General features: G+C 39.6%; 1 protein-coding gene across 1 annotated transcript in view; it reads left to right on the top strand.

The window, feature by feature from the left end:
* POLR3B (RNA polymerase III subunit B) overlaps positions 1–17,999 on the top strand; it is a 73,301-nt gene that overhangs the window by 44,843 nt on the left and 10,459 nt on the right. The window contains exons 23-25 of the mRNA XM_048501227.1: positions 675–817; positions 13,177–13,280; positions 15,236–15,402. Of these exons, the coding sequence (XP_048357184.1) occupies positions 675–817; positions 13,177–13,280; positions 15,236–15,402 (414 nt within the window). The remainder of the gene's footprint in view (positions 1–674; positions 818–13,176; positions 13,281–15,235; positions 15,403–17,999) is intronic.

Here is a 17,999-nt window from a genome sequence, read left to right as displayed (position 1 = left end):
TGCCTTTCTAATAATTCTTAAATCACATCCATTTTTTAAAAATAAAGTTTGTCATTTCTGTTCTTGTGGTTTAAGCAGCAGCAGTGGCATAGTGGCTAAGAGCAGGTGCACTCTGATCTGGAGGAACCGGGTTTGATTCCCAGCTCTGCCACTTGAGTTGTGGAGGCTTATCAAGGGAATTTAGATTAGCCTATGCATTCCCACACACACCAGCTGGGTGACCTTGGGCTAGTCACAGCTTTTTGGAGCTCTCTCAGCCCCACCTACCTCACAGGGTGTTTGTTGTGAGGGGGGAAGGGCAAGGAGATTGTAAGCCCCTTTGAGTCTCCTACAGGAGAGAAAGGGGGGATATAAATCCAAACTACTACTACTACTACTACTACTACTACTACTTCTTCTTCTTCTTCTTCTTCTTCTTCTTCTTCTTCTTCTTCTTCTTCTTCTTCTTCTTCTTCTTCCTGTATTTTTTGATGCCGCCTTTATCATAATAACTTTTTTTTAAGAAATAAATTACAGGGGCAGTCCTGAACAGAGTTACTTCCTTCTGAGTCCATTGAAAATTGTGACAGTAGTCTTACTTATCAAACCATTATTAATGCTCACAGAGGACTTGCCTTGTTTAAATTTTGCGGCATTTCTTGGAACGGGAATATTTTTTGTCTCCTGTTCACTAGTTACAAGGGTGCAACTGATTCATACATTGAGAAAGTCATGATATCTTCGAATGCAGAGGATGCATTTTTGATCAAAATATTGCTAAGGCAAACTAGGCGTCCTGAAATCGGAGACAAATTTAGCAGTCGTCATGGGCAAAAAGGTAAGTCTTATTCAATTTTTCCTACATGTAATTCACTTTTTTCCAGTTCTTAAAGTAAGGTAAGATTCAATATTTTTTGGTAGATTTCTCCATGTATAACATGATTGGGTGTATATATGCTCTTTGGAAGATAAGTGAGATATTTATGGTGTGTGTATGCGCGTGTATTTGTGTGTGTAAAGTGCCATCAAGTCCCAGCTGACTCATGGTGCCTCCATAGGGTTTCAAGGTAATGTTCAGAAACAAGACGTTCAGAAATAGCTTGCCATTGCCTGCATCTGAGTGGGGAAAGAGAGTTCTGAGAGAACTGTGACTGCCCCAAGGCAACCCAGCAGGCTTCATGTGGAGGAGTGGGTAATTGAACCCAATTATCAAGATTAGAGTCCCACCACTCCTAACCAACTGTAAAGTTCTATGTGGACCTGGGCAGCTGAACTCTCTGGTGAACTGTTAACTATATCCCAAAAAGCTGTGTTGTCCTGATTAATAGAGGCCTGTAATAACAAGGACTGTCCTGGATTTATAGGCTCCTTTTTTCATTCTGTGTACAGCCCTATGAGGCTAATTAATTTTTAGGTAAAGTGAAGCATACGTAGTCGTATATTTAAATTTCCAGGAGACTGTTGATTTCTTGCTCTTCAGGACCCTCTTCTCATTTAGTTCAGGACCTTCTTCTCATTTAGTGTCTGTGACATCAATAAAATGTATTGTGGCATATAGCATACCTGCAACATTTCTTGCTTTCTGTAGTCGGGTATTGACACTAATACACAGAAAACGTCAAGTACATGCATCTCAACTGTGTAAAATAGCTGCAATAGCTGTGTAAAATAGCTGCAATCTGTCAAGTACATGCATCTCAACTGTGTAAAATAGCTGCAATCTATCAGCTGATTAGGTACTGGCAAACACAATGGAAGAGAATTTAGACAAATATATTCTGTGAGAATCTGGGAAGCCCCATTGGGCAGGTGTCATAGCCACACTGTGCTTAAGGACACCTGGAAAATGAGAAGGGAAGACGTGTCAGCTGCTCTGGGCAGAAGCATCTGGCAGAGACCAATGGAGGGGGGGGGGCAGAAGCCTGAGGCAACACCCCTTGTTGAACCACCACTGTCAAAGTCCATTTGATGTTTTTACTTGCAATTGGAGTTGCATGCTTGACTGATCTTGCATGCAGTGTGATGCCTGATTTATGAATCATTAAACCATGGAACTGGTAGTCCTTTAACTGGGCTTCCCAATCCCTGTACCAGATACATTCCCAACAAATGCTAGTACAAACGTTCTTCAAAATCACTCCACTTCAAAATCACCATCACTCCACACTGCGCTGTAGAGAGAAACACATCTTACTTTGACATGCCCCTGAAGATGCCAGCCACAGATGGGACCAAAACATTGGACCAAGAACTACCAGACCACAGCCACATAGCCCAGAAAATCCACAACAGCCAGTAGATTCCAACTGTGAACGCCTTTGACAATACATTCTTCAAACCTACTAAGGCAGGAGTTACTACTGTATCGGTTGGCAGTAAAAATGTATCATTCCAGAAATTTCAAAGCCATGAGGAAAAGGGAGGGGCTGGGAATCAGAAATTTGAAAGAAATTTCTTTATGTAAAATATATTATTTGGCATATTTATAAAATTTTAAAGTATTATTGTACAAGCAAAATTGCAAATTGACCTGGTGCTAAAAAGAGAGAGTGTGTGTTACTAATTTCTGCACCATATGCTACCTTAGCACATGTATCTTAAGGTTTTGTCATCTCAAAGGCAGGAAAAAAGTTGAAAATAGAAAGCGCAGGCATGGTAGTATTTACTTATTATTCATTTATTTATTTATCCATTTATTTATTTGTTCCTGCCTCTCCAGGAACCTGACTGATAAGGCTTAGAGAATAAAAAATGATAAAAAAACCAAATATTAAAAGTTATTAATTAAAATCAATTGTTTTAAAACTTAGCCCAACAGAGACCATAAAACATTACCACTGACAGCTTTTAAAAAGCATTTCCCAGACTAAAACAATATTTTAAAAATCAATTCCCTAATTAATGGCTTGTGTGAGCAGCAACATTTTGGCCTGACACCTAAAAGAAATCACTATAGGCCACAGACTAGCATAAACATGAACACATTCCACAAGCAAGATGGCATTACTGGAAAAGCCCTGTCTGTATTTGCTGTCAGCTCACCTCTGAAAGTGCGGAAGGGGGCACAGAAAGCAGGTCTTGCGAGGCTGATCTCAGCTGGTGAGCTGGTCAATGTGGGAGGACGGAGTCCTTCAAGTACCCTATCTCCAAGCCATTTAGGGCTTTAAGGGTAAGAACCATCACTCTGAATTCTGCTCAGAAATAAATGGGCAGCCAGTGAAGATTGTCTGTCCCCAGGATGGTATGATCCCTGTGTCCTGACCTTGACACTAGCCTGATGAACTGAAGTTTCTGACTGTTTTCAATGGCAGCTCTAAGTAAAGCTCGTTAAGATAGCCTTATCTGGATTTAGTCAGAGTATGTATCACCATATCATGCTTTTCAAGGAATGACAATATCTGGCATATCAGCCAAAGCTGATAAAAGTCACTGTATGCCATGGAGGAGATTTGGGCCTCCAACTGTATGACAGAACCCAGCAGTAATCCCATATTCCTTCAGAGGAGATATAGCTCCCTCCACCACAGGCTGACTTCTCAGTTCTTGAGCACCTTTGTCCTTGACTATCCACATCTCAGTCTTGTCTGGATTGAGTTTGGTCCTAATCCATCCAATTACCATCTCCAGATACCTTTATTTGAAAACAGAGAAACATATGTTATTTGAACAGGAATGGCTGGAAAAGGGGAGGGGTCATTGGAGGGTACCCATATTTTTTGCCCAAAAATGTTTCCAGTAAGTATAGTTCCTTCAGCCTCTCCTTACATGAGTGTTTTTCCTAGAGCCTCCACAATATCATATTTTTTCCAAATGAGGATGACTCTGAATTTAAGATAACTCCCTCAAAATGTTATTTACAAAAAGAAATTTAGTGCTAGACATTACAGTAACTTAATAACCCTACTTTTTGATGGCGTGCGTGGAAAAACCCTTGTTTCATACTTGAGTAAATAAAGTACTTGTATCTGTCTTCTGAAAACTTTCAGCTTGTCAGGACCTTTCTCAAATTATGCTGTCCAGTTGTGAACTGCAGTAGTTCAGACACTTTACACGTGCAGTCATTAGACCAGTAGAATTCTTCCAGAATGCTAGAAATAAATCATTTATACATGGAATTTTTCAAGGGAAGTATAGGCTTGGACCTTGCAGAAAATCTCCACTGGTGGAAGGGATTTCCAAGAATGGAATGGGGCTTCTTTGCTTCACCCCATCTTCTTCAGATGCTGCTCCTGGGAGACAGGGCACTACCAGGAACAGCATGAGGGGAGACTTGGTAGTCTGCAGAGGGAGCAACAAAAATGCCCCCATTCCGTATCCTTCCCGTTGTGTTTATTCCTTTTGGATTAATATGGATCCCATATGAGTGAGCCCTTACCAAATAATTCTTACTATATTTCATGGAATATTGGTCATTAGAATCTTTCTGAGATATATCAGTGAGTGTATCACTAATGAGGGGCAAGGTCTCCTGAAAGAGAGTTTGCCTGCTGCTACAAATTTTCCACTCCAGTGTTCATTCGGTGGGAAGGGGGGGGATGTATTCTAAGTCACCAAATTTTACATGGGCTTGATAGTTCACTCATTGGCTCTGTGTAAGGCCAAGTGTACATGCTGGAACATGCAATCTTTTACATTATGGATTCCCAGCGTGGTGCATGTGGGAATCGTGGTACCTGCCAGCATCTTTCCTGGCTCCCACCAAGTGTTTTTAGAAAATGGACTGGGCCTTGTGGGACTTTTGCCCAGAGTGACTTCTCATTGGCCATTGAAGATCAATTGGCTATACAGTTTTTTAAAAAAAGTTTTAGTTAGCAGCTGTCAGCACAACACAAGGATCTTCACTGCATGACTGGAGATTTATGCAAGAAAATATTAGGCATCCTGCTGGAGCTTCAACACTTCAGACAAAAGACTATTATTTGCATAACTCCCTGACATTTTGTGGTTGGCTCTGCCTCTTGTGACAGCCATTTTGTCATTGTCCCCACCACTATATGTCAGAATTCCAAAAATGCCTGCAGGCTCAAAAAAGTTTGGGAATGCCTGTTCTACACCATGCAAGTTCCACTGCAAACAAGTCAACGTGAAAAAAGTTTGGTGAGAACCAAAAATTGAAAAAACATTTTGGTGAGAACCAAAAATTGAAAAAAACAAAGCTTCTTGAAAAACCCATCTCTGCTGGAATTTGTGGTTAGAGGAAGAACTAGGAACAGGCTAAGCAGTTTTAGAAACTATTGTATTCAGTATTATTTATGCCCCGCCTTCCAATTTTTATCCTAGGGGTTTTTTGGAATGTTTGAAAAAACAGGGATTCTTGGCATCCTTTTGTTTCTGTATGCTGTCATTGTGAACCATTTCATTGTGTTTGCTTTCGTTGCTGGAACTAATGATTAATTGATTTGTTTTACCAGCTTTATTTGTACAATGTCACTTATGCTATAGTTTCATTGTGATTTATTGAGGTAGTGTTGAATTATATATACTTTTTTGATGGTTTGACACAAAGAAACAGAAAATGGTATGAAATGGTACCATTTTGGTTTCCACAAGGAAGAATCAAAATCAAAACTGATTTTTTGAACTGAACCAGCAGGAATGAGAAATGCAGTAATGGCCTTAGTTAGGTCTCCTTTGAGAGAATATTGATGGCCATTTATATCAATTATATATGATGGCCATTTATAATATATCAATATTATAAAATATCAATTTATATCAACTTTCAACAAATAATTTTGTCCAAAGTTCTAAACATCATAAGGAGATCATTATCTTGTTTTTTCCCCAGTATGCCAGATGAAATCCATTGTTAGATTCAAGGTGGGGCAAGGAAAACACAGGACTGAAGGAGTTCCAGCTCCCATTTATACTAGATCATTATATTTCCAGATTTCCTCTTGCTTCTGTACATGTCCCAGTGAAGGGGAAAAGTTAGATTCCTTTGATGTGAAAAAGCAATATATCAGTTCTCTGAAAGAACAGTTTCTCAGTCTGTCATGTGAAAAAGGATTAACACCTCCAACAAAGGTCCTGCAGATCACGGAACTAAGCAGCAGAGCTGAACAGTATTCCTGAAGTGGAAGAAGTGCATTTAAGGAAGAAGGATTGAAATGGCAAACAGAAACTCTTTTAATAGCTAAAGATCCAGCATAGAGGCTTAAATCTTCCTTGAACTATCTATATGATAGTGTATCAAAAGACAAGGAAATGACTTTGAATTCATAAACGTTATCTTTCGTAAAAACAAAGTTCCACTGGCTTTTAATGCTGGGACAGTAATTACAAATCAGTTAATTGATCTGTAGTATCCATTGCCTGTTATAGTGGACTTGTCTGGAGTTTAGTCATTAGGATGGTTGATAAAATCACACTTCTCACAAACTGATATTGGGACATGTTTATGGTGAGTAGATATTTTAAAAAACTTTAGGCTTTTGTCCTGTTCTGCTGATAGCAGAGCTTTCCATTAGCCAATGGAAACATTAGCCAGTGTCTAATTTGAAATTTTGCCAATGGAAACCTCCACTCTTAGTTGAGTGAAATCATTAAATACATCCAAAGTATTTTTCACATTATGTTTAATATATCTGAGGATCTTGTGAGATATCTATTATGTCATGTTATGCATACCTTGTTATTCAGTCAGCAAACTTCCAAATCAGTTTATATAAAATAATCCAATAAATTCACAGTAAAACGACAATGCCATTAAGTGTAGCAGTCAAAAGGCAAACGTTGATAAACCATTCTAAGCCAATTAAAACAATACGTGATGATGTAGTCCATAACAGTACAATTGAAGAAGTCTTCACCCCTTTCTTAAAAACTTGCAGTAAGCTGTCCAGGTATATTTCCTTCAAAATGAAGTTCTTTGTGCAAGATGGCACTGAAGAAATCTTACATATATTGGCTACCCACCACACATTATTGCTTATATTCTTATGTCATCTTCTTGCCATGTGTAAACTTCTTTGAGTCTCATGCTGAAAAGTGCAATCTGTTGAATGCTACATTATTTGAAAAGGATTTTAAGAGAAATTGATTTTATGTCAAATAATGGAAGATGGAATATAGTTTACTTAAACTACACAAAAAAGTTCAGTATAAAATGCAAATCTGTTCTATTTCATTTTTACTTGTTAAATCTCTAGTCCCCTGTATACCAAGAAATTTGGGTCGGATTCTAACACAGAAACCACATTTTGAAAAATTCACATTACATTAAAATGAATACCAAAATTCCTCAACCTTTTTCATTTCCTTCTGTTCCTAGCGAGTCTAAGTCATAATCATATCAGAATTCCAACTTTATACATTATTTTTTAAACTAGATTCCGCTTTACTTGCTCTTCGAAGAGTCAAGTAAGCAGTTTAACTCAGATAGCAAACAGGTAACCTTCTGACCCTTCTCAGTAAACCCTTCCCCCTCCCCTCCCAAATTACGGTGCTTTAACTTTTTATGGCACAGAATAAAAATCTCCCAGTTCTGTTTTCAAACAGTAGATATCCTAAACACATTTTTCCCCCGAAGCTATTGATTCATTCATCAATGTGTATTTTGCAAAGTTCCTATGGTTATTGTTTTACAATGCTCCTGGAAGCAGCTATTGTAAGGGATTCAGTTAATCAGCTCTTTGTGTGCTTCAGACTATGCAAATTTATCACATCAGACCATTCAGCAGCTCATGGGAAACCGGTGTACAAGCTGTATTGTCTTCTAGCCTCTCCTCTCATTTAGAATGGTTTTAATAAGGAAGCTAATCAAGTTTACTTATGTATTATTTATCTGCTAATTTTAATTCCGTTCGTTTTTACATCAGATGGGACATACGGAGCAAGTGATATGACAGATCCACTAATGATTCAGCAGTGGAACAAAACTAGAATGAATTGGTGCTGTTTTGCATGTGCTGGTTGAAGAATAAGAACTGCTAATTAGATTATCATGTCGTGTTTGTTTATTTGGGAAATTTAGCTGCAGCCTTTCCAGAGTCCTGTTCAAGACAATTTGCAATAGTTTGAGAAACTATTAATCTATCAACTGGAAGCCCAAAATTATGATGTTTTTAATTAATTTTTTAAGTTAATTCAGGCCTCTTTATGTCAATGTGGCATTATCTGTCACTGAAAAGACTTAATGCTGACTAATAGATGAATTGTTAAAAGTACTTTTAAAAGCTTTTTCCACACAGTCTGAGACCATAGTCAAAACAGAATAGAATAGAGCATATACAAGCATATTGATTAATAATGGTAGAAGAAATAAGGCAAGTGCTGTGTAATGAAAGGCCCATTTCTAACCATTATAACAAAAGCACCAGTAGTGTTTCACTGTTGCTTTGGACTGTTTAATTGTGTACTTTGTTCATCTTTTTTGGAGTGTAAGTGTAGTAGGATCACTTATTTTATCAGAATTTTAAAAGAGTTTTTGGCAATATGAAAAAAATGTTTTTGTTAATGAGTAATAAAACTTCTAAGAGTTGAAAAAGCAACACTTTAAATCATGCACAAAAGAAATCCTTGATTTTTGCACAAGTAAATATGCAGAACTTCTAGAGAGCATAGTTTACCAGCATCAAAATATCTCTTGAGGTCCCAGGCCTGAAAAGCCTCATAGTTCAGATCCACAGTCCCATTCAAAGGAAGCTCTGAATTAACAGGCACTTTCAACATTCACCTTTCTTTCTACAACCTACTTATGCTTCCAGTGGTGGAATGCCAGTTTCTTGGACCAGAAGCAACAACAATGGATCACTCGGTTATTTAAACATTATCTCAGCCGCATAGGAACCATCTGGAGATATGCTGCTCCCATGACCGTAAGATAGTTTAAAGGACTTTGAGTCTATTTTGATGGTTCTGATGGTGGTGGGATTCAAACAGTAGCGGCGGCACGCACACACATCTCCAGTCCCTATTGGGCAGGGAGGTTGTTTTAGTAACCCCTTCTCGGCACTCAGAAAAAATTAGTAACCATTTCTAGAGAAGTGATGAGAACTGGTTGGATCCCACCTCTGCCCCTTCCCCATAAAACACAGCCATAATAAAAATCTTAAGGGTATGATCTTTACAAAAACTTTATTGTACAGCAAGACAGGTTCAGGACCAGATTGTTCTTTACAACACATCTATACTATAAAGAATATGCAGCTATAATAACTGGGTATCTGTAATGATATCCCAGCTTTCAGTCATCAGCCCCTAATACCTGCTGTACCCTGAATGTGACACTGAAAATCTTACATCAAAGACTGTTACCATATATGGAATGAGAAATGTGAGATGTTCAAGCAGGATTCAAAAAACGAAGAGGCACTGAAGACCTTACTGCAGATTTACTGGATCATATGAGATACTTTCATCAGAAATCAGCTTGTGTTTCGTAGATTACAGCGAAGCTTTTGATTGTGTGGATCATGAAAAGATGTGGTTGGCTTTAAAAGAAATGCGTGCGCCACAACATCTGATTGTTTTGTTGCTGTGGACAAGAGGCCCCTGATGGACAGAACATGGAGAAACAGAATGGTTCCCAACTAGCAAAACTGTCAGACAAGGATATATTTGACCTCCTGTTTCTTCAGTCTATATGTGGAAAGTATCATAAAAAAAGCTGGATTAGATTTAGATCAGTGTAGAGTGAAAATTGGTGGAATCAACATTAGCATATTGAGATGTGCAGATGATACCACATTACTGGCAGAAAATGTCTAAGACTTGAAAAGTTAAAGCAGAAAGTGATAAATCAAGATTACAGCTGAATATTAAGAAGACAAAAGTAATGACTAGTGAGGAATTACACAGCTTTAGACTTGAAAATAAAGAAACTGAAATTGTTCAAGATTTTCTATTCCTTGGCTACATTGTCAACTGAAAGGAGACTGCAATAAATGAAATCAGGAGGAGATTAAGAGTGGGAAGAGCAGCTATAAAGGAGCTAGAAAAGATTCTTAAGTGTAAGGATGTGTCACTGGCAACCCAAGATCAAGATAATGCATACTATAGTATTTCCCGTTCCTATTTATGACGTGAAAGTTGGTCAATGAGGAAAGGTGACAGGAAGAAAGTTGACTCATCTGAAAAAGTGGTGCTGGAGGAGAGTTTCAGGTCACTGAGTACCATGTGAGCTACTTCTCTATGGTTACAGTACCATATTGAGGAAGAAGCACCATTCACTTATGGAAGTCACATGCAGTTGACTGCTACTTCATGGTTGCATGCTGCTCACAATATGGTTGCTTCAACAAGGAGTATCTCTGTATAGGGGGGTTTCAGAACAGGGCATGGCAGAGTTTTTGCAGTTATCTCAGTTTCATAGAACCATCCAGGGAAAGGCCCCATAGTTTTAATATTCCATTTCCATTTTTAATGTAGCACTGCTGTCTTGTGCGTTATGAAATTTCATTAAAATATTTGTATTTTAAATATTGATTAATGTGTTGTGTTAAAATTTGAAGTTAGTATGGACTAGATGTATTTTGTATTTTGATATGTTTTACCTAATTAAGTGTATGTTTAATTAAATGTTGTAGAAATACAAGTGTGCCTTTAGGGACACTAATCTACAGGCATGTTTTTGCCTTTAACCACTGAGGAGATTGATACACACATTTCTTAGCTGAATATGTATTATGTTGACTCATCTGCAAATATTATGTGTGATTTGTTTCTACTTTCTTTCCATAACTTTAGAGTTTATTTTTAAAACATCATTTATTTAAGGTAACATATAAGCTATTTTTACACGTGTAGACAGAATATAAATTAGCATAACTTTTTAGAATCTTGGAAGAGAGAAAAAATTCTTACAACTATCACTGCAATTTGAATTTTGCCTAGAATTCTTCTTCTTAAAGTATGGTTTTTAACAAACTGTTAAGGCTTTCAAAAGTGTTCCTTCCTTGAAATTTAAGTACGATAACATTTTTTGGAAATGAGATTTTCTACAAATTTGCCTGGAGATGAGTCCTTTTCCACCTTCTCCAGATTCTGTCTAAATATTTTGTTTTAACATCTAATCTCATTATGCTGTCTTTGTGTTTAACTTGTATTAAAATCTGTCAGCTATGACTGGTCTCATAAGCACAGTCAGCGGACCAGAATAAGTTAATTATTTACTTGTGTCACTAGTGCTCTTCATCTAATGAAATGCACAGCTGTGTTAGATCTGCAGTTGGACGTCTCGATCCCATTGTTATACAAGTCAGCAGAGGGTAGAAGCCGCTATGATGGAGAGGCCTCGGCTCTTTCTGGTGTTCTGCCTTTCTGTGTCGATTTCATGGATCTTTTATCATTCACTTTCACACAAAACAAACAACACAGTGGCTGTCTGCTATGGGAACTGTCTTGGCGTATAAAAGGGTTTCAGCGCCTAAAGTAATTTTAAGTTTAGCCAAGATTTAATTTTTGGTTTACAGGTGCCCTCTCATCTTGATACAAACACTTTCTTTAATACAGAAGGGTGGATAGGAGGGCGAATATAAATTTAGTCAACCCCGTCATGTGGTATGTCTGTTGCATCTTTGTTCATATATGAGAAGAGTACTGAACTTTGTGTGTGTGTATGTGTGAATGTTATCACTAGGATTGTGGTGTGTGTTTTCTCTGTGATTATAACAGTGAAGTCACTACTTTTAATAAAGCTGTTGCTTCTTTTGCTGCATCTTTCCTGTTATATCCCTTCTCATTTTATTAACTGGAGTCCCATATATCTGTTCTCTGTCTTGTTTTGTTTTTAATTGGACACCAGAAGAATTGAGTGGGCATCAGTATCACCAAACTTTCCCTCCCCCAACAAACTGGCTGGTTAAACACATCCCTATTGAGTGTATGTGAAACATCTCAGTGGCTCAGTGATGTAAAACTGTTTTCTGTAGTTCACCAGAAAGAGATAAAATACACTACCCAATTTAATTTGAGATTTTAAATGTTCAGGGGGGAGGGGTTTGTATTAAGACATTAAAGTGTGTCCCCGAATTCATTTTAGCTCACTTATAATTAGACAGTGGAAAAAAATATTGGTTTTCTCAGGCATGGGGAAAGAACAGACAGTACTGCAGATTTCTGGGATTGCTGGATTGTATGCCAACGAGAGAAGGGGAAATTAACAAGCTTAACCCTAAAAAAGAATTACGTACCAAAAGGTCAAGAATAGATTCAGGCCACTAAATAAAAAACTGCTGTATAACAAAAATACATATGCATTTATTCCAAATTAAAATCTTCACATTGTAATAGAAAGCCCATAATAGCTTACCTTATGTGCATAAAATCCCAATGACATAACACGAACAAATTATGTGTTACACTTTGTGACCTGAAATCAGATGCGTTGTGGTCAAAAGTGATAATACAATGCATTTGCTACCCAACTACATATACAAATAAAACAATTAAATTACTGAGATCAGTTACTAGATTGTTGTGTAAAATTGCACCCAGGTCTTCATCATAAAGCCAGTGTTCACTCAAAAGGTATACTGCAGTATTCCAATCATGTCAAATTCTGTTATGGCAGCACCCTATAGAATTTCAGTCAAAAAGGGGTTAAGTCAGGAGCAATAAATTATAATCAGAATTGTGCGATCTGTGTGTGTATGGGATTGTTAATTTTATATAATTATGCACTGTCTATTACATTGTAATACAATGCATTCCCCTGTGTGTTTACTGTAGAGTAGTAAAATATACTACTCCTTCTTACTTTTCTGATATTTGTTGAGATTGAGGCCACGCCACCGAGTGAAAGGGGTTTCACACTTTTCTCTATACTATCTCCCCTGTGAAAATTCCCTTCACAAAAAAGGATTGCTTTCTGCCCTGATGAGCGGGTGCTGGAACTGTATAGTGTCCTGTCTTCTCTGGGGCAAATAGCAACCCCGGGAGTGGAAGAGATTTCCATTGGGAACATGGTATGGAAGAAAGAACCAAAGCCTCTTCCCCCAGTTCTGTGGGCCCAGGTCCAGAATTGCCTCCCATTTTGCTTTTAAGGCTGAAACCCCCACAGGAGATCAGCTCATAACTCTCCCATCATAATTTGGTCCTCCAGTTCTGTTCTCCGGGAACTATATTGCACAGGCTAATTCAAAACTTCAGTCTTATCCAGAAGTGCCCCATGAGAGAGGAGGAATACAAGAATGCATAATAGTTTGGCACTGGCACCACAATACACATTGCTTTTTGTTGTTGTCATTGTTCCAGGGGTTTGTGGACTGATTGTACCTCAAGAAGACATGCCGTTTTGTGATACAGGAATCTGCCCCGATATCATCATGAATCCGCACGGCTTCCCATCACGTATGACGGTTAGTAATGTCTCAGGGAAATGCATTTTCAAAATTGGATGCCTTTACCTCTTCCTATACAGCAGTGGTTCTCAACCTGTGGGTCATGACCCCTTTGGGGTTGAATGGCCCTTTCACAGGGGTCGCCTAAGACTCTGTCCATCAGTGTTCTCCATCTGTAAAATGGATAAATGCTAGGGTTGGGGGTCACCACAACATGAGGAACTGTATTAAAAGGTCGCAGCATTAGGAAGGTTGAGAACCACTGCTATACAGATATAAGTTTTCTATTAATAAAAAAATAATGCAGACTTTCACATTATAGGATTATTTTTCATAGGATACAGTGGGCCAGCCAAGTGGGCATTGTGAAAGGTTGTGCTTTGCTTTCCTGACAGGAATTTGATTTAATAATATTCCAAAATGTTTCATCCAATAATATTACAAAAAAAATATTTTTTGTCTGTAATTCTCCCATTGATACTCGTAATTGTCTGATAGGCCCATCTTCCTAGTGACTGTTATAGAAGAGAAACCCAGTGACAGTGAATTAGTACCTCCTGTAGATGTTGTCATCCTACCAATAGATCCGTTTGGTAGAGATTAATTTGTATAGCCTTCATATCTGTTTATTCCTCTTCTTGTTGCTGAATGAGCAGTGAAGCCTGTATTTGCAAAGCAGTGAATTATTTATCTCAAAATGTTGTTTGTTTCCAGGCTTTCCCTGTAGGGTTCCTTTTGTCTGCACCCATGATATTCTGTCTGACTGAAGGAGGATATCTTGGATCAGGTTGCTCATTTCTATCCACCTTCAGAGGCAGGAACAGAAATTCTAAAACTTTGATTTGTGGGGAGAAGCATTTTCCTGGGTCTAATCCTGCCACAAAATATCAAGAGCCATTAGAGAAACAAGGTTGCTTGGATAGCTGACAGTCCATTTCTCCATTGGAATAGACTGCGCAGATTCACAGAAGAAGCAAAGACAGGACACAAATCAGTATGGCCCACATAGCAGTTGTGTTGGTGAAGGTTAACTTCAGATTTCTTTCTAGGATCCAATGAGTTATGTAAATCATAGAATTATCAAATCATAGAGTTGGAAGAGACCTCAAGGGCCATCAAGCCCCCTGCCATGCAGGAACACACAATCAAAGCACCCCTGACAGATGGCCATCCAGCCTCTGTTTTAAAACCTCCAAGGAAGGAGACTTCACTACACTCCAAGGAAGTGTATTCCTCTGTTGAACAGCCCTAACTGTCAGGAGGTTCCTCCTAATGTTTAGATGGAATCTCTTTTCCTGCACCTTGAACCCATTATTCCTGGTCCTAGTCTCTGGAGCAGCAGAAAACAAGCTTCCTCCCTCGTCAATATGACATCCCACCAGATATTTAAACATGGCTATCATGTCACCCCTCACCCCTGGAGCAGCAGTGGCGTAGTGGTTAAGAGCAGGTGTACTCTAATCTGGAGGACCGGGTTTGATTCCCCGCTCTGCTGCTTGAGCTGTGGAGGCTTATCTGGGGAATTCAGATTAGCCTGTGCACTCCAGCACATGCCAGCTGGGTGACCTTGGGCTAGTCACAGTTCTTCTGAGCTCTCTCAGCCCCACCTACCTCACAGGGTGTTTGTTGTGAGGGGGGAAGGGCAAGGGGATTGTAAGCCCCTTTGAGTCTCCTACAGGAGAGAAAGGGGGGATATAAATCCAATTCTTCTTCTTCTCTTTACCAAATTAAACATCCCCAGCTCCCTAAGTCTCTCTTCATAGGGCATGAATTCCAGCAGACACAGACTCAGATCCCATGTGTTCATTAAATGAATTAACCAGTTATTTGCATCCCATCCTAAACCTACATCATTCCGTGAATCTTTACCATCTTTTTTCACAATTAGATCTTATTTGCACAAACACATATGAGATGTAACAAAAATGAGATGTAACAAAAATCTTCCTTTGATTTTCCTTTCTGTTTTACAGGTGGGAAAGCTAATTGAACTTCTGGCAGGAAAAGCTGGCGTCTTAGATGGCAGATTTCACTATGGAACAGCGTTTGGAGGCAGTAAAGTTAAGGATGTGTGTGAAGATCTCATTCGCCATGGCTATAACTACTTAGGAAAGGACTATGTAACATCTGGCATCACTGGGTAAGAATCTCCCTTAAGCAACTGGGATGAGAGGTACACTCCCTTGTTATTTTAAAGCATCTCCTTTTGTTTTAAGTTTAATACCTCAAATTGCTATGCCAGTACTTGATGGATTGCATTTACATAAATTGCTTAAGAAAAAACAGAAACCTTCCCCTAAAGCAAAAAACAAATTTAAAAAGCTAACTAGGCATGCAGATAAGGGTTTTTTTTAAAAAAAAATTATAAGCACTTTTGGCAGACATTTTACATGGTCTTGGAATAAGATTGGCAGCCTTAAATTGAATACAGTAGTAAAATATGGTATTGAAGGCAGGTGCTTGTCCATCGGGATTTTTTGTGCACAGCTTCTGGCATAGTTAGCTGTTCTGTTAACTTCCTGCTGTGTTGATCAGAATTTCTTGAGAGACATGAAGTTCAAAGGAATAGGAGACAGTGTAAGAACTAGAAAAGGCCATATGGCCCAACATGTCTGCCTTTTCAAATGTGTCTTAATCCTACCTTTCTACTTTCCACTATTTCCACTATAACCTGTTCTCCCCCCTCTCCCTGGACATATTCTGATCCATTAACTTGTTCCATCTGCTGATTTATTGCCTTCTTAAATAAGAAAAAATAATACTAGGGTTATCTTTTCTAAGGAAACCCTTGTGAAGTGTTTTTTTTTTCCAAAATATTGTCAGAACCTTCTGTCTAATGCATTTTCTAGGGACTCTAAAAAACTTGCTTCCCTCTGTTACATTTTTTAATCACAGAAGTGTTCTTGTAATCCACTTCTGTAAGCAAAATTGTCACATTCTATCAGAATTGTCAACCAAGAATTTAGGAGTCACTCAGAATGCCAAACAGAGAGTTGATTTTAATTAAGGGGTTCAGTTGTGGAAGCACTCCCCTTCCTCAAGCTGATCCTTAGGTGTGCCCAGATGGCGTACCTGAAGTATGCAGTGGCGTACCTGAAGAAAACGGCACCCAGGGCAAGTACTGAAATTGTGCCCCCACCCTTTCCAGAATTTTGCCTTCTCCCTCCCAAAATTTCACCCCTACCTGTCCAAAGTGATTGGGCCAAATGGGTGGGGGGAAGTGTATAGTGGACAGCCTCAGCCTTCCGTCCTCCTTCCTCCCCCCTGGCTGGAAGTTGCCAAGAAAGTCGCACAGCCAGAGAGGAGAGGAGACCATGGGGCTGCAGCCCCCATCCAGCAACCGGGGTGTCGGGTTGTGAGGCAAAAGACCTGGCTCCAGTGGTGGTTCCTAGCCCCTTAACTGACAAACAGGCTGAGTGGCTAGCGGGCCAGGGGCTAGTGGGTGGGGGCATGAAAGGAGGAGGCAGCGGCAACAGGTCGTGATGCCTCGGGCTGACTTCCAGGCCTGCAGGGGGGATGGAGGGGGCAGGTGGCCAAATGCACCCCCCATGTGACTCAGGCAATTGGATCCTTGTTCTCAAGCCCCCTCATGTATACCACTGGCTATTTCGATCTACTTTCTCTGGCTTCAAATGCTTAAACATTTTCCTTACTAATCAGTGGTGTACATCCTGTTCCATTGATATGTGTAAAGAACTTGTGAACATGCAGCTTGGGAAAGGGAACATGGGAATTCTTATTAGCTCCTCTCCTTGTATGTTGGTATTGCATTGTTCAGTATTTATATATGCCTTTACAATGCTATTTTAATGCCATGATGTTCACTACCTGGTTGGGGGGCAGAGGGGGGGGGGCACTGATCATGTTTGTACTTCTATTTTTTTTAACTGTGTTGTTCAATTTTTATATAAAAATGTTATTTTAATGCCACGATTAGGGGAACCCTATTTGGGTGGAAAGGCAGCATATAAATGTTAAGAAAAAGAAAAAAGAACCATTCTGGATCAAACTAGTGGCTCATGTAGATCAACATCCTGTTTCATACAGCAGCCAACCAGTTGCCCTAGAGCAGGGGTCCCCAAACTTTTTAAACAGGGGGCCAGTTCACTGTCCCTCAGACTAGAAAAAACTATGAACAAATTCCTATGCAAATGATTGCAAAATGTTTGATTTCACCTTTCAGCCTTTCTGTCATGGTCTATTTTTAGAACAGTGACCAAAATATGTCAAGTACAGGGTGGGCTCCAAATATTGTTGGGGAGGCTGTGGAATACCTTCCCCTGTAAAAAAAAAGAGCAGAACTTTCCCACTGAAGCATTCCATCTAACCCAGTATCAGGTATCTTCCTGGGTTCTTTCCTCCCTAGCAGCCAGCGAGCGATTCGCCTGCCTGGCTGATGCCAATGGGAGTGAGGCGGAACAGAAAGCCTGAGAGCAACACATGGAGTAGCTGAGAGGGAAGGGCAGAGCAGGCGTTGCCACATGTAAGGTTTCCAACTCTGGGTCAGAAAATTCATGGAGATTTGGGGGTGCCTTCATGTAACTGAAATCAACAGCCGTTGGAGCCGGTTCCTCCTCTCCCTCGAGCCCCCACTGCACATGAATGGAGCCATCGCCGCCATGCCTGGCGGGCCGGATAAATGCCTTCAGGGGGTCACATTTGGCCCGCGGGCCGTAGTTTGGGGACCCCTGCCCTAGAGCAGTGGTGGCGAACCTATGGCACGGGTGCCAGAGGTGG

Source organism: Sphaerodactylus townsendi, linkage group LG06 (genome assembly GCF_021028975.2).
Source record: "Sphaerodactylus townsendi isolate TG3544 linkage group LG06, MPM_Stown_v2.3, whole genome shotgun sequence".
NCBI classification, from domain to species: Eukaryota; Metazoa; Chordata; class Lepidosauria; order Squamata; family Sphaerodactylidae; genus Sphaerodactylus; species Sphaerodactylus townsendi.
The sequence above is the reverse complement of the archived record's forward strand: the minus strand, read 5'-3'. Positions and strand labels throughout refer to the sequence as shown.